Genomic DNA, 18159 nt, shown 5'->3' on the forward strand with positions numbered 1-18159 from the left:
TTTGAAGTCATGTTGGCACTTCTTTTATCTACGTAACACTGCCAAAATTAGTGACATCATATCAGTGATGCTTGAAGAAGTACCCTATGTATTTGTTACTTCTATGCTGGACTGCTATAGTTCCTTATTATAATGTGGCTGTCCCTGAAAAGCTTTCAGTCAATCCAAAGAGCACCACAGCGAGAGGCCTAAATGGGACTAGTAAGAAAGATCATTCTTGTTTCATTTCAGGGTCTCCGTTAAATCCAGAACTGAATTTAAAATCCTTTCTATATAAAAAGTCTTGAATGATCAGACCCTGTTATGCCATTTAAGGCTTACTAGGGGCGATCGTGGCTCAAGAGTTGGGAGTTCGCCTTCGAGCCCCAGCTTGGACAGTCTCTGTCTTTGCGTCCTTGGGCAAGACACTTCACCCGTTGCCTACTGGTGGTGGTCAGAGGGCCCGGTGGCGCCAGTGTCCGGCAGCCTCGCCTCTGTCAGTGCGCCCCAGGGTGGCTGTGGCTACAATGTGGCTTGCCATCACCAGTGCATGAATGGGTGGATAACTGGTTGTGTAAAGCGCTTTGGGGTCCTTAGGGACTAGAAAAGCGCTATACAAATACAGGCCATTTACCAGTTGTTCCTAGAGTTTCTAAAAGTAAAATGGGAGGCAGAGCCTTCAGCTTTCAGGCCCCTCTTCTGTGGAACCAGCTCCCAGTTTGGATTGGGGAGACAGATATCTCTAGTTTTAAGATTAGTCTTAAAACATTCATTTTTTAAGAAGATGGATTAAGATTAGGACTTGATCTGGATTACTGTTTACTGTTTAAAAGGCTCAGGGTCCTGGGGGACCAGGAACACTGCTTCTTTACTCTATTTTTACTCCCAAATGTGATTACATGCTACTAATAAGATCCAAGATGGAGCCAGTGTGCTCGGCAAGCCGTCTCTTTGAGCTCTGTCTACTGTTTGCTATTTTATTTTCTCAGTGTTATCCTGATGCCTTTGCTAGGAAGCAATGGCTCAGTTTCACCATTGTCGATATGCAACTTGTCATAAGCAGTGATTAATAGGCATGATTACCATTCACAGAGAGTTAAGGAATGGCTGCAATCTCAGCATTGTAAGATGGTGAAAGATGTACTCTTAATTCTTAATCCCCCCCTCCCTCAGTTTAAAGATAGACATTTGCCACCTTGACACCCGGCTCAAACTAGCAGTCCTGCTTGTCCAGGATATGTACATCCTCATCATTGAATGTTACTGGACTGTAGAGTCCTGATCTGAACTGTTAGCTGTTTTATACCATGTGCTTTGTATTAAATTTTATCTGCTATATCCCATAGTTCGGGTTTTGTTCTACATGTTGTTCGGGGTCTCTCTGTGCTCCTATTTTCTGTCTTCTATTTGCTGTCACATCTGCCTTCCCTGAACCTTATTCTATCCTATTGCATTACTGCTGAATAGATTTGGTTGGCTATACAAAGGTATTTGGTTTTAAGGTAGGATGATTGAATTTTTGGAGTCTAATGCTTCCAAGAGGTTTTGGATGGTAGGTACTGTGTGGGGAATCTATTTGGTCAGCTGTAGCATGGTGGTGAATTTGAATAGAGCTACATGCTCAGGAACAACTGCAGTGGTTATAGTTGGCTCACAGGTGTAACCAGTTGCCTGACACCTCTGATACTAGGTTACCCCTCCCAATTAACTGCCTAAAGACCAAGGTTGAGTTGGTGAGTAGTGGAACTGTTCCTCAGTTTTCCACTCTTGCAGAGCCCACTGCAGCGTGACTTGCTCTTGACTTGTAGGTGATTTTGAATATCGGTTCTTCGGAAGCTCCTCCATTGGAATCATTTGATCAGTGCTCAAAGGATCAAGCTTACAGGTTGTTGAACATTTTGTTAGCAACTTGTTATAGGAACACTGTTTGACCTTTGTGTTAAGACTACAGGTCACCTTTGGTTAGGGTCATTTGCTACTTAGCAAACTTTCCGTGTAACCCTTCACAGGTGTAACCATATAGAGGCAGCTGCCATCCGGTTAAGGTGCCTAGCATATAACTGTTCGTTTTGCATGTTTTTTTAGTTCATCCTCCCATCTCAAATATGCTCCAATTACTAAGGTTGCAGAGAAGGTAAGTGACAGTACTACAGGCCAACAGTGGCTGTCAATCTAGACTCTTAATATATGACAAGTGCAAGAATAATGCATTTTGGCATATTTAGCGATTTGTGTTTGGGTAAACCGGAGACTCTTTTGATGACCCCTCCACTCTGCCTGCTTGATCCTTCCACTTGTTTTGGTAGGAGCATTCTCACACCCCACATGGCTGATCTTGCCACTCAAAGCTTCCTTTCACTTTAAGTTTTTTGGGGTTTTTTGGTTAAAATCTATGTGGAAATCTTTTTTTGTTGTTCTTTTTGTCTGAACTTTGAGCTGGTTCATGACAGTGTCTCTGAATCATTTCCAGTAGAAGGATACTCAAACAACTGGCCATTATTATGTCATACATCTATTGCAGTATTTTTAGATAATAGTAGCAGTCAATCTTTCACTGTGCATTGTTCCCCAGTAATGCACTTTTCTCGAAAATAAACAGCTACTCAGTAAAACACTGCTTTCTATCAGATTTGAAAGTGCCAAGACATGCGAATTGGATAAGATAACTACCAACCAGAGCACCAGCTTAAATTTAATTTCACATGTCAGGTTTTGAAAGCTCATTCTAATTTATGTTTTAAATATATTAAAACATCCACTCCGGTTTTCAAAACAAAAATGCTTCAACAATAAAGCATTTTAAAAAATCACTATTGCACAAAGTTTAAACGCATTATTACAACGACTTCTTCCTCCTTCACTGATCATAAAGGCAGGTAATGTCTAAAATGTTTACTGGATGAGTTTCCATCCACATAGGTTTTCTTTGTATGTGGACGGCATATTTCAAGTATGTTACATAAGCAATCATGACTGGCCTCCAAACTACTTTAAAATTGACCTTGTTTGTTCATGTCAAACCTTTTAAAGGTTTCTCCCTTCGTCAGATGAATGAAAAAAAACTGCAAATATCCAAGGGAATAAACAGCAAGCCAAACTTGTCTTTGAGTGGAGAGTGGTTTTATATAAGTCTCTTTTCTTTGGATAAAATATTGGGAAAACAAAACATTTTAGTCACGGCAATTATAATCAAAAGAAGACTGATACGTCCAGCATCAGTTATTCATGTCTAACGACACAGCTCTGTCCTACATGAGGCATCAGCACGGATCAGTGATAACAGACACTGAATAAGTTAGATACAGCGTGGAAGGTGGAGGTGGGTTGCAAAGCGGTGTGCAGATATACTTTTAAGCAGGCTAAACCAGCTTGTAGAGCTTGCCCAATTACTAAGGTTGTGTGAGACAGCAGACTGGATGTATAGAAGCGTATCAGCAGAATCAGCAGCTGATGTGGGCTAGCAATGAGATGGTAGCTGAGGTTGACTTTCTGACCTGCCTGAAATAAGCCTATGCTAGATTACAATTTATTGTAATGATTTGGTAATCAGGGGTGCTGCAGAAGATTTTTGAAACATTTTGAAACCATATGCACCTTAGATATGTTATGAAGAAGACTATAATTGAATGAAATATGTGCACAAAGAAAATGCTTTATAAGCTGATCTTTATTAGGGGGATTTGGATTTAAATTAAACACTTCTAAATGCCTGGCTGTGGCCCAGGTTACCAGTGTAACTAAAAGGCTGCCAGTATTCTTCACAGCTATGTGCATGGATATTGCCAAGCAAAGACGAATATAAAGAGCATGTTTTTTTTCTTTTTGTTTGTTGTTTTATTTAGACAAGTTTTCTGGATGTGTATTTTAGTGTGGGGACAGGTAAGTGGGTTTTTTTTCGGTGCTAAACTCCAGTTTAGGAGTTTAGCAATGCTAAATTACTGCATAGGGATTAGCAGTTCCCAAATCAAATGAGGTTAATTGCACATTGCAACAGAGGGATGAGAGACATATTTAGAGGATGGGGGGGAAGGGGGAGGAGGGGCGTCTCGACTGGCCTCGACTGTGTTCCTGACTGTGGCAGCTCAAAAAAAAAGTTGTGTCTGTGTTTGATCACCAAGAAAATCCTCCTGTGTCAAACTTCCTCCGACTCCCAACTTCAAAAAAAAAGAAAAAAAGACCCCAAATCAAAGAGCAAGAAAAAAATCCACCGCACAACCCTCAAAATAGCATAAAGAGAAATATGTATCAAAATATCATCAGTCATCTTTCTCCAAGAAACAAGTCCAAAAGAATAAGGAATGATTGTGTGTGTGTGTGTGTGGGGGGGAGTGGGAGGGGGAGGGGCGGCAGATGAAAGTGCAGATAAAATCACCTCCGTGGTATCAGTGCTGCAGGTAGGAGATAAATTAAAAGCAGGCTGAGAGTTCTGTGCCCTTATTCCAACAGCTTATTAGACCTAAATCTTCCAAAGCGGGGCATGAGTGTCCTTGCATGTCCCCACCCTCCTTTTCCTTTTTTCCCCTAACTTGATTTGATGTTATCATCACTGACTTGGAATAGAGCTAGCTTAATATTTGTGTAGCTCCTTATTCAACAGCAATTTGATCCTTGAGCCGGAGGTTGAGGCGCAATAATAATGCACCTCATTGTGTAAGCAGGTCTCAATAGGTGCTTTGTTGCTCAAAATCCTGACAACAATTTGGTTTCGGGGACAATGCCGTTCAGCTGGCCAATGTATTTTCAAGGGCACGGTGTTGATGGTGGTAGCCGAGGCCGGCTATTATTTGAGAGCAAGAAAAGGACCTCTGGAAAACAGTGGAGATGGCTTAATAATGGGTATCTGGGTTCCATTAGCCAGCCGTTATGATCATCCAAGGTTAGCTGGGGCTAATGATTTGCATATGAAAGACAGCTTTTTAATTGCAGCGGTCAGCACATACACTTACACCAACACATCGGTATGCATCTGATATTCCAAAGTCCCACCTAGAAGATGTTTCACCTGTGTGTGCGTGTGTGTGTGTGTGTACACATCCCCCAAAAAGACTTCAAAACAAGAAAAAAGGAAAAACATGCAACAAAAATACCTTCGTCTCGAGGCTTGTTCATTGAAGATTCATCGTGTTTTTTTGTGAGCGGACCTAGGGTTAAGAAAAAAAGGGGGGAAAAAGAGAAAAGAGAAAATTTCAAAAAAGATTACTGGCAAAAACCGAAAAAAAGAATATCAAAAAAAGAAAAGAAGCAAGAGCAAAAAGGACAAATCAGCAAGAGTTCATGTTTGCTTATTGTGTGTGTGTGTGCGTGTGTGTTTTTCCTTTAAAAAGAGTACCAAAAACAAAAACAAAAGGCATCACAGACACAGATTTATCACAAGAAAAGACACAAGATCAAAGAAAACTGGTTCGGATTTCCTTTTCTCCTCCTGCAGAAGAAATGCTGCCACTGTTTCTGGGCCCCTGGTTTCTCTCTCTCCTTTAAACCCTTTTTTTGTTCCTGAGTCTAACTTGTATTGTTTTTGTTGGAAGCTGGGTGGGTGGAAGGGAAAGGAGGTGGAAGGTCGGGGTCGGGGGGTGGAGGAAGAGGGGGGGAAAAGGGAATGTGGATTAATAAGACCTCGGTGGTTTGAAGAACAGGACCCAGCCCTTTCCTCCACGCAGAAAAAAAGAAGAAAACACCTACAGGACGGACGGCAGGTTTGGGTCCTGATCCTCAAACCTCAAAATGTTAACGCTGAGCCTTTAAGGAGCCAGAGCACCCCGAAAATCTCCACGGGCTGCTGCACAACATTAGTCAATTAGAGCTTTTTAGAAAGACACACAAAGACACCTTTAATTAGACAGCAGGAGACAATGACCCTGGAATGTTAAAAGGCATGTTAAACATGTTTCAGATAAAACAGGGAACAGGTGCTTTAGTGTTTTTTGTGAGCGCATGTGTGTGTGTGTGCGTGTGTGTGCATTATTTAGTGGGTAAACCACAGCGTTATTCCCCAGGCGGGTAAATAATTACATAACACAACAGCAGTGTGTCAATTTGAAATGACAAGTAAGCGTGGTACTAATTGCGCAGAGGAAAGCAGGTAAAAGGTGAATGTAATTTGAACCCCATCTACCCACGGGCTGTTTTTTTTTTGTAAATTAAATGAGCGGCAAAGAGAAATGCAAAAATGCAAGAAGATGGACAAAGAGAGAGATCTGCACAGAGAGAAATCAAAGAGAGAAAAAACAAACCCTTCTCATTCGTTGATGGAGCCTCACTGTGACATCAAGTCTTTTTCTTCATCAACACAAAGTGAGAACTTTACAAAAAACTACTCTGTAGATGACGTTGGCTTTATCCTCCACCCACCTGTCAGGTTTCTGAATGCTTCGGTCACATCCAGCTCAGATCTCACAGGAAAAAAAAAAAGGAAGACAAATGCTTTTTCTAGTTCCAACAAATGCTACGTGTGCATATGGTTCGCCTCGTCTCTCAGAAGGTGAGCGTTTGTAGAAAATACTCTTCACCTCGGCGCTCAGAAAAGTAAGTACTACAGCAAGATACTCCCTCACCTTTCATCACTTTGGCTTTCATCTGATAAATCCACTTTTTGAACTTGAGGTTTGGCAGAGGACCTTTTTTTTCTGAAGGATTTGTGGGGAAAAAAAGAACTTATATAACAACAACTTACTGAGAGTATCTGAAATTCATCAGGGGGGAAATATTGCCGGTGCACAAACTACAAGGTGAATGCTGAATGTCAATTATCTGCTAACAACCGGGCAGATATAAATGACTAAAGTCTAAGGAACACTTCACCTCCAAATAGGAGATTTCAAAATAAAAGTCTTTATGAAACTATTATAACAATTTTTAGAGCTGAGTAACATTATGTTTGGAACTATGATGACAACAGCGCCGGTTAAAAAAGATATCCGGTCTTTAAGTCTGACATCATTAGCCGCTTCAGGTCCCAAAGTCAAACGAACACTGTGGCATCACTGAGAGTTAAAACTTATCTAAAACGTATCTAAATTCTTTCATCTGTAATAAAATGATCAGCGTTGCTGCTCTACCAGGTGTAACAATTAACTTTAACATTTAACAGAGTTAGAAGCTAGCAGGGAGTTAGCTCGCTAGTTTCCACCTAAATACAATATTCCATGTTCTGACTGAGAGATTTCTGAAAAATTTAATACATATAGCTCTGCTGTCACTTTCGACATAATTGAAGAAAGAAAACTAAACAGCAGTGACGTTTGTAGGGTTACTGAAGTTGGGCTGGCTGGTATATAATGATGTGCTACGTGGTGGCTAGCTACACAGCTATGGTTAGCATAATATAAACACAGCGAAGATGGAGGATGAACGCTAACTTTTTTCCACTTGATAAAAGTTAACATGAGGGTTCCCGATGGTCAGGGACAAATGCAGGATGCTGTAAATGGATCAGACTTCAGTCAGGAGAGCAACTAAGATAGTCCATCCACAATTCGAGGTTAGTCATTAATATGCTGCTGCATGGGTTAAGCTGTTGTTACATCGTAAGGTTTTAAAAGCTTTAAAATGAATAGTGGTAATAAAAACCAAGAGAGTCCGACAGTGATCACTGACTTTTTTTAGGGGCTTGTTTAGATAAGTAGAATAAGATACAAAGCATTAAAACATGTTAAAAACACAACAGCCGTAATAAACAAGGAGTAGTTTGGACCCAGAAGCAGGGTCCATACGTCATCACTTAAAGACCAGATAGAGAGCAGGTTACAGCATTATAGGAAGGAATTATAAAAAGAGCTCATCCTCCCTGTTATTATAAATATGTATTTAATATTTTTGATTTTTATACTTTAAAACTTGGCTGACTTGTGCTTCTTTAACCCAGTAAAGCCTGAACTGTTAAATAATTACCAGAAAATTCTATTTTTTTTAATATGGAGTGGGGTTTTTTGTAACTTCAGACAATAAAAATAAATAAATAACACTTTACATATGTGTGTTTTAATTTGTGTCACTTTTTAGTAGTTTGCTCACAGTAGCACTTTGTGTGTCTGAGAGTACACATCAGGTTTTTCAGGACAAGAAAAATCACACGCAATCATATCAAGAGCTCAGTGCATACAGTTTAACATGCTTTCATTTTAATCTAGAAAGGATGTTTCTTAGAGCCTTTCCAGTTAAACGCCTCACAAAATACTCTATTAGTTTACAACAGCCCTGTTCACAGCCTCACTTTGATAGTGTGGGGCAATTAAATAAACCAAATATAACCCGATTATGAAGCAATCAAATGAATCTTTATGTGCACATCTGTCTACAAATCTTAGCAAGCCTGCTTCAAAGGCCTGAAAAAGACCAAGGCATCTCAATAGTTGTGTAAGAAATGTCATTTAAAACAAGAAGTCAGAGATCTTAGTTCATGTAATATACATGTCCACACGCTGTAGCTTTCTGCCATGAAATTGGTCACACAAAAATGACACTTGCCTTCACAGCTCCATCACTTTGAGACTTGGGCTCAAAGCACAGACTATTGTGCTGTAATTGTGCGTCTTTTATGTCTTTGACTTTGTGAAGCCTCTGTTCCTCGTCTATGGCTCCAAATCTTTACTAGTGTGTGGATTTCAAACAGCACAATAACAATGCGAGTTATGTTGTTTGAGAACAGAAACTGTTTTCACCAACCCAACATCAGTTATGATTTTTGCTGTATTCTCTGTTAGCTGGCCATGAATCGCTGTGGAGACGGTTGTTGGTGTGTTGGTGTGCTAAAAGTGAAATGTGGGCCAGGTTCAAACTTACAAAGGGCCAGATCTGGCCCGTGGGTGTGGATCCTGACACATGATATATAGAACTGTAACACAGAGACATGGATTTACAATCCGAGCGAGGTTAGGACAGAAGGATTCATCATGTGGACAACATTATGCTTTTACGAAAGTTCATGAAAGTCCTCCAGCAGCTAATGCTGAGCTTATCTGACATATGAAGCCTTACAACCTCCACACTAGTGTAGTGCCATTCTACCACACAAAGTACAGTGGAGGTAGTATTTAAGACCGTAACACGTTCAAGTGAAACAGTGAACGTGTTACAGACTTTTTTGGACACAAACATGGAATTCCTTCTTACATTTTAAAATACAAACTGCTTTCTTGTTTTGAGTAAATTATTAGAAAAGACCAACAAAAAGAGTTATGATGACTAATTTACTGGAAACTCGAAGACTGGTGACCTAAACATCTTTTGTGGCATTTCCAAACTAAAAACAGATTTTGCTTATAAAACAAAAAATCCTGGGAGCTGAGAGTCACCAGTTAGATCCTTGAGAATGGAAACTCTTTAGTGGACACAACACCAGTGGAAACCTGAGTAAACTCCATCCTTTTGTTGACACACGTGGATTTTTTTTTTTCCTTTAGTGAAACACATGAGAGTAAAAATAAGTCCCTGACTGACCACTTCATTGATGAAGTTCAATATTAGCTGTGGGCACAAAAAAATCAACCAATGTGATTGACGCACATCAAAACGACGTCCCGAAAAGCTGTGAAAAAAGTTTAAATGCTGAACTGCTTATTAAAGAAACAGGAGCGAGCAGGGGTTTTGGGGTTTGGTTGGGGGGCTGTGACAAAATGGGAAGTAAGTAAAATCAAGAAATCGTTACCAGCAACATGCTGAGGAAAAGTGTAAAAGTGTAGCTTGATTGACATCTTTTCGCAATGAGTGGGCGAGGAGCTGAACACTGAGAATCAAGCTATTGGTGGGAGAAATAACTGGTCTTCCTGACGTTTTAAGGCCTTTTTTTCCTCCCCACAATCAAAAGAACTGCAGTGATGGGCGTGTGAGTAATTTCCTGGAGAATCAAACCCTAACTCCATCAACCCCATTTACCCCCCGCATGCACTGACTGCACCTGTAGAGGCTAAAAATACCAGCACATGTCATTAAAGCACACCAAAAACAGACAGAAGGGATTAACACTGCACAGACTAGTTCAACCCCAGGACTGAAACAAAGACATCTGCTAACTCTTAGAAATAAAAAAGCCTAATGAGGCTTTTGTGTACACTTTTTCGGATATTAAGATGTATTTTAATCAGGCATGCTACATAAAGCAGCAGCTAAGAATATTTCAGACCTCCAGTTGTTTACACCCTCTCGTTTTACACAGACCATCCTTTTATCCTCCCCTTCCTTCTTCCTCTGCTTGCGTTATTCTGTCTGGATCGTGGGTCGACCGCAGCTCGCTTTGAAGCCCGTTATGTAAGGTTTCAATTTGGCTCCACTTCTCCCGATGGCCAGACCTCTCCAAAACATGGAAGGTGCATGCAAAATGGACTGTTAGGACACACTGGCAATGGAGGATGTGAGGAGATGCTCACAGATTCATGCACAAGGTGCGCACAGCAAAGAAGATGGGGGGAAAAGCCAAAAGCGGTGGAAACGGTACTTATTGTGTCTTGCATTGCTGAACATATTAAACTATATTATTTGTGCAGCTGTGTCTGACATTTAGAGAAACAACAGGTTAAACAGCAGAGGATTTTGTTTGTCATTTATTGTCTTTCAGTGTGCTCAAAAAACATTTAAATCATTTGAAAGTTATAGCACACATAGACACGGTCAAGACTATCTGCTGAAGTTTAAATGGAGCATCAGAATGTGTCACAAAGGTGATTTCAGTGACTTTGAAGGTGGCTGGTTGTTCGTACCAAACAAACTGGTCTATTTCAGAAACTGCTGATCTGCTGGTATTTTACCCCAAAAAACAAACAAACAAACAAAAAAACCTGACATATGACCAAGAGAAAATATCCAGTAAACAGCAGCTCTTTGGTAAAAAAAAAATGTCTTGTTGATGCAAGACTACAGGAAAGCAACAGTAACTCAAATAATGACTTTTGCAGAAGAGCATCTCTGAACAACAACCTTAAATGGACATCCCGGACTGCGCGCTCAAGCTGGAGGGTTTTCATCTGCTGCGCGCGGACCGGCAGGCCTCTCTCTCTGGTAAGACCACAGGTGGAGGTGTCTGCTTCTACATTAATAGTGGCTGGTGCACAGATGTAACAGTGATTGCTCAGCACTGCTCTTCCTCTCTGGAATATCTTTTCATTCACTGCAAACCGTTTTATTCTCCGCGGGAGTTTGCTTCATTCATCTTGGCCGCTGTTTACATCCCGCCAGATGCAGATGTGCAGGCAGCTCAGTGCGCACTCGCGGAGCAGATACTGCACATGGAGCGGACATTCCCGGACTCTCTCATTATTGCTCTTGGGGACTTTAACAAAGCCAATCTGAGCCATGAGCTTCCCAAATACAAGCAGTATATTAAATGCCCGACCAGAGAGGAGAGGACATTAGACCACTGTTACAGTACGATCAGCGGGGCCTATCGCGCGGTGCCCCGCGCTTCACTCGGACTTTCTGACCACGTCATGATCCACCTAATCCCCGCGTACAGACAGAGGCTGAAGCTCTCCAAACCTGTCGTGAGGACTAAAAAACTGTGGAGCAACGAGGCTGTGGAGGAGCTTCGCACGTGTTTGGAGTCTACAGACTGGGACACAATGAAGGCTGCTTCTAACAGCTTGGACGAGTTTACGGACACTGTCACCTCCTATATCCACTTCTGTGAGGACAGCATTGTGCCATCACGCACCAGGGTGAGTTATAACAATGACAAACCCTGGTTTACTCCTAAACTCAAAAAGCTGTGGCTGGAAAAGAGAAAGGCGTTCAGAAGCGGAGACAGGGACTGCTACAGAGAGGCCAAGTACAGGTTCACTAAAGAAGTGGACATTGCTAAACATCAGCACTCTGAGAAGATGCAGCAGCAGATCTCAGAGAATGACTCGGCCTCTGTGTGGAAAGGTTTTAGGAATATCACCAACTACAAGCCTAAAACCCCCCACTCCACTGATGACTTGCTCTTGGCCAACACCCTTAACGACTTTTACTGCCGTTTTGACGAGCCATCAGGCAGCCTTCACACCTCCAACGGCCCCAACAATAGAGACACTCATTCCCCCACCTCTCCCCCCTCCATAGAGCCATCACCACCATCAAACACTTCACCTACAACACCCCCCTCCTCTCCCCACACAAAGGGGGATTTCACACCACCTCCTCCCACCACTACTCTTCATATTCATGAAGCAGGTGTGAGGAAGCAGTTTAAGAATCTGAATGCTCGAAAAGCTCCCGGCCCAGACGGTGTGTCTCCTGCCACCCTCAGACACTGTGCAAACGAGCTGGCCCCAGTGTTTTCTGGCATTTTCAACTCCTCACTGCAGGCATGTCATGTGCCTGCCTGCTTCAAGTCCTCTACCATAATCCCTGTCCCCAAGAAACCAAGGATCACTGGACTAAATGACTACAGACCTGTGGCTCTGACATCTGTGGTCATGAAGTCATTTGAGCGCCTGGTTCTCTCCTATCTCAAGACCCTCACGGCCCCCCTCCTGGACCCCCTGCAGTTTGCATACAGAGCCAACAGGTCTGTAGATGACGCCATCAACATGGCCCTACACTTCATCCTGCAGCATCTGGACTCCCCAGGAACCTACGCCAGGATCCTGTTTGTGGACTTCAGCTCTGCCTTCAACACCATCCTTCCAGACCATCTCCAAGGCAAGCTTTCCCAGATGAATGTGCCTGATCCCATCTGCCGGTGGATCACTGACTTCCTGACGGACAGGAAGCAGCACGTGAGGCTGGGAAAGAATGTCTCGGACTCCCGGACCATCAGCACCGGCTCCCCTCAGGGCTGTGTTCTTTCTCCTCTGCTCTTCTCCCTGTATACCAACTGCTGCACCTCCACCCACCAGTCTGTCAAGCTAATCAAGTTTGCAGATGACACCACCGTTATTGGACTCATCTCGGACGGGGATGAGTCTGCCTACAGGAGGGAGGTTGAACGTCTGGTGTCCTGGTGCAGCCACAACAACCTGGTGCTGAATGCCCAGAAGACAGTGGAGATTATTGTGGACTTCAGGAAGCACACAGCCCCACTCCCCCCCATCATCCTGACTGACACCCCCATCACCTCTGTGGACTCATTCCGCTTCCTGGGTACCACCATCACCCAGGACCTGAAGTGGGAGCCCACCATCACCTCCGTCATTAAGAAAGCCCAGCAGAGGATGTACTTCCTGAGGCAGCTGAAGAAATTCAACCTGCCAACACGGACGATGATGCAATTCTACACTGCAATCATCGAGTCCATCCTCACCTCCTCCATCACCGTGTGGTACGCTGGAGCCACTATCAGGGACAAACAGAGACTGCAGCGTGTTGTGCGCTCTGCTGAGAAGGTGATTGGCTGCAGACTCCCATCTCTGCAGGACCTGTACACCTCCAGGACACTGGGGCGTGCAGCTCGGATCTCAGCTGACCCTTCTCATCCTGGACACAGTCTGTTTGACCTGCTCCCCTCAGGCAGGAGGCTCCGGTCCATTCGCACCAGAACCTCTCGCCATAAGAACAGTTTCTTCCCCTCTGCTGTTGGACACATGAACAATAACCGTATGACTGTTCCCACCACCAACACATGACCCTACGCTGTGTTCACTGCATCATTCCATGTTTGGCACTGATCACCACCTGCACTCATGTATATATCATGTATATATCTATCTACTTAGCACTTTTAATTCTTATTCTTATTTTTTATTTTATTTTTTTTTTCTCATGTCTATTTAAGCGTTATTTATGACAGTATGTTTGCACTAAGCACCGCAGCAATTTCCTAATGTTGTAAACCTGCTCAACATTTGGCAATAAAACCCTTTCTGATTCTGATTCTGATTCTGATTCTAAAGCTAATGGGCTACAGCAGCAGAAAACCACGCCAGGGCCTACTCGGATCAGCTAAAAACAGGAAACTAAGGCGAAATAGTAAATAAATATAAATAATATCTGTTTTTACAGGGTCGATAGCTTTTAATGCAATTACAAGTTTCACAAGTGTCATCTCTTTTTCTTTTTGTGCTTTTTCAAAAGGAACATAATTATTAATTAAGCTTTTATTTTGGTTAAACTCCATCTGATGCAATGGGTAACAGAGCCCTGTTCATTGCTTGGATTTTTTTTAAAATAATACTATATTTTGCCCTGTTTTGTACATTCATATCAGTCTGTGTGTACCACACCAGTTGGTGTCATTATGCGATTTGACGCAGACTGAATTCCCAAACACCGGAGAGGCTTATTTCTTTGTGTTTATGGATATGAGTGAACGTGCGTAAAACTGTTTATGTGCCGCTGCGCGAGTAAGTACGTGTTGAGTAGCTCATTTAGGCAGTCCGACGTGATCTACGAGGAAACGTTAGTGTGCCTGACAGCCTCTGAGTGAGCGGCGACTGTGCAAAAGATTACGCGTGTGTCTGTGTGAGATGGTCGTAAAGACGGGAAGATAGGATCCCACCATTGTCCTCGAGCTAAAGTATAGCAACAGAAATGAAATGAATACCTCAATCGGATTTGTGAGCGAACAGGTTAGAGATGAGCAACGGGGAACGGGTGAGAGTCGCTCACCCACATTCTCCTATTTCACACCTTGTAAGTCCATGTTCTGGTGCGAGTGCATGCGTGTGCAATAGAGCTGCACAATGGCAAGATGTACAGACAATCAAGCAGCCGGGCAGGCAGACATATAATGCTGCCATTTATCACGCAGCACAGCTCCCTGAGCCGCTAAACTCTGCATGCGTATGAGTAGCGCGTGGGCTGGTCGCACATGAATAGCTGTGACTACATTACAAAACAACTGTGAAGTCCATTTTCGGATGAATGGCAGTTAAAGTCGGAGCCACCGCGAGCTTGGCGGAGCTTCTGTCCTTTCAGGTGATGTTCGAAATTCACACATCAGAAATATCACGAATGGATTTACACAGCCGTCATTAGTCACCCTGTCAAAAGTAGTTTTCCGGGACTCCCGCGTCATTAAGTCTCAATTCAGTTCTCTCAATTAAATGAGGTGATTTGCATGACTGTTTATCAGACAACACCGGCGCGCGACGCAGAATTCGAAGACGTAAAGCGTTCGAACGAGAGGCACTGTGAAATCACACCGCTCTTTAATGTTGGAGGAGGGCAACAAAAATTAAAAATCGATTTAAAACTGGACGACACAGAACAGGACGGGTGCGACAAGGCCCTTTTCCAATCAGATGCTACAGTGATCTGGCTTTTTTTTGATTAAGAAGACTAAAATAAGAGCTACTCTCTTTCTCTCATGTCTATCTCACTTAGCACACAGTAACCTTGCCTGTCGGAGTGTTAGGTGAATAATAGGCTTTGTGGGGGATTTTTAAACCAACGGAGAAAGATAGATGAGGCTGTCATGCTGCTGTCCCATGATGCTCAAGGCCACCAGAGGGAAAACCACAGCACACTAAATTTTAGCAGCATGTTGCGCCAGGGTTATGAAAGGTTATTATTTTTTCGTGAAGTTTCGGCTCTCACATGCCAAACTGTTTACAAGACATTTGTGCATTTTCCTAAGTTTTAAAAGCAAAACATAAAATAAAAATAAAGAAATAAATGGTAATAGAGATGAAGCTGCATGCATTATTAAAAAAATTGGTTACATCTCCATATTTTAGAAGTGCTTGATAACTTCGGGATTATGCTGCCCATCTCCTAATTTTGAACGTTCGAATTATTCATAAGACAAGTGCGCACTCAAGTTCTGCTTGCTCTCCATCCTTATTTTGAGCTATGAGAAGTAGATCTGTTGTGCTTGAGCTGGCTTGGGCAGGCTTTAATCTCATTCTGTATTCTTCTCAGGAGAGTACAGGGAGTGCAGAATTATTAGGCAAATGAGTATTTTGTCCACATCATCCTCTTCATGCATGTTGTCTTACTCCAAGCTGTATAGGCTTGAAAGCCTACTACCAATTAAGCATATTAGGTGATGCGCATCTCTGTAATGAGAAGGGGTGTGGTCTAATGACATCAACACCCTATATCAGGTGTGCATAATTATTAGGCAACTTCCTTTCCTTTGGCAAAATGGGTCAAAAGAAGGACTTGACAGGCTCAGAAAAGTCAAAAATAGTGAGATATCTTGCAGAGGGATGCAGCAGTCTCAAAATTGCAAAGCTTCTGAAGCGTGATCATCAAACAATCAGGCGTTTCATTCAAAATAGTCAACAGGGTCGCAAGAAGCGTGTGGAAAAACCAAGGTGCAAAATAACTGCCCATGAACTGAGAAAAGTCAAGCGTGCAGCTGCCAAGATGCCACTTGCCACCAGTTTGGCCATATTTCAGAGCTGCAACATCACTGGAGTGCCCAAAAGCACAAGGTGTGCAATACTCAGAGACATGGCCAAGGTAAGAAAGGCTGAAAGACGACCACCACTGAACAAGACACACAAGCTGAAACGTCAAGACTGGGCCAAGAAATATCTCAAGACTGATTTTTCTAAGGTTTTATGGACTGATGAAATGAGAGTGAGTCTTGATGGGCCAGATGGATGGGCCCGTGGCTGGATTGGTAAAGGGCAGAGAGCTCCAGTCCGACTCAGACGCCAGCAAGGTGGAGGTGGAGTACTGGTTTGGGCTGGTATCATCAAAGATGAGCTTGTGGGGCCTTTTCAGGTTGAGGATGGAGTCAAGCTCAACTCCCAGTCCTACTGCCAGTTTCTGGAAGACACCTTCTTCAAGCAGTGGTACAGGAAGAAGTCTGCATCCTTCAAGAAAAACATGATTTTCATGCAGGACAATGCTCCATCACACGCGTCCAAGTACTCCACAGCGTGGCTGGCAAGAAAGGGTATAAAAGAAGAAAATCTAATGACATGGCCTCCTTGTTCACCTGATCTGAACCCCATTGAGAACCTGTGGTCCATCATCAAATGTGAGATTTACAAGGAGGGAAAACAGTACACCTCTCTGAACAGTGTCTGGGAGGCTGTGGTTGCTGCTGCACGCAATGTTGATGGTGAACAGATCAAAACACTGACAGAATCCATGGATGGCAGGCTTTTGAGTGTCCTTGCAAAGAAAGGTGGCTATATTGGTCGCTGATTTGTTTTTGTTTTGTTTTTGAATGTCAGAAATGTATATTTGTGAATGTGGAGATGTTATATTTGTTTCACTGGTAAAAATAAATAATTGAAATGGGTATATATTTGTTTTTTGTTAAGTTGCCTAATAATTATGCACAGTAATAGTCACCTGCACACACAGATATCCCCCTAAAATAGCTAAAACTAAAAACAAACTAAAAACTACTTCCAAAAACATTCAGCTTTGATATTAATGAGTTTTTTGGGTTCATTGAGAACATGGTTGTTGTTCAATAATAAAATTATTCCTCAAAAATACAACTTGCCTAATAATTCTGCACTCCCTGTATATGCACATAAAAAGAGGGTAAGAGATTTATGCGTGGAAGGTTCTGACAGCTTATTATTGTTTACATCTGTATACCACTTGGGTTGTTTCCGAGGCATCGACTGGTCAAAACTGACAGGAAAAAGTGGGACTGGGTGATGTGTTTTGAAATTCATGAATAAAAAGCGATTCATAAGATGTTCAACGTTAATAAAAATCATTTAAAGTGCACCTAATGTGCTCATTTTATACTTGGACTCAGTTGGAGTAGCTCTGTATGATCCACTGTTCGAAATGATCCAACCTACACTGGGCCTCGGTCCAATCCCTCAGCTCATCCTGTGTCTCAAGTAAGCTGCTTTAGCTCCACCCACTTTAAGACCACATTTCTGTATTAAATATGGGCATCCACCACTGCAGCAGTACACACACTCATTTATTTAGGTACAGCTCTTCAACTACCCATTAATGCAAATATGTTGAGTTGCATGGCAGCGACTTAGTTCATTATTGTTCAACCAATTTGCTGAATTTCAGAATTGAGCATGAGAATGGGGAAAAAAGGTGATTTGAGTGTATTTTAATGGGGCAGCCTCCCCCTACCCTCGCCACCTCTTTGAGCTCTTCCAGAAAGACGCCAATGCATCCTCAAGTCAGCCAAGAGATAGAATCTCCAGCATGTCCTTAGTCTTCCCAGTTGGGTTCCTCTGAGTTGGGCATGCCCACATAACCTCAAAAGGTGTCCGCGAGGTATCCTGGTCAGATGCCCAAACCAGCTCAACTGCCTCCTTTAAATTTGGAATAGCTTTTCTCCAAGTCCCTCGCGGATAGGGTGAGCTCCTCACCTTATTGATATGG

General features: G+C 42.6%; 1 protein-coding gene across 3 annotated transcripts in view; it reads right to left on the bottom strand.

The window, feature by feature from the left end:
- Positions 1-18159, bottom strand: part of nlgn2a (neuroligin 2a) — a 241736-nt gene that overhangs the window by 116185 nt on the left and 107392 nt on the right. For 2 of the 3 annotated variants that reach the window (XM_084924532.1, XM_084924533.1), the window contains one exon: positions 5067-5120. The exons of the other annotated variant lie outside the window; for it this stretch is intronic. In XM_084924532.1, coding sequence (XP_084780658.1) covers positions 5067-5120 — 54 coding nt within the window. The remainder of the gene's footprint in view (positions 1-5066; positions 5121-18159) is intronic. 3 annotated transcript variants of the gene reach the window in all.

Source organism: Perissodus microlepis, chromosome 3 (assembly GCF_051167445.1).
Source record: "Perissodus microlepis isolate ML-2025 ecotype Zambia chromosome 3, ASM5116744v1, whole genome shotgun sequence".
In the NCBI taxonomy this organism is placed as follows: Eukaryota; Metazoa; Chordata; class Actinopteri; order Cichliformes; family Cichlidae; genus Perissodus; species Perissodus microlepis.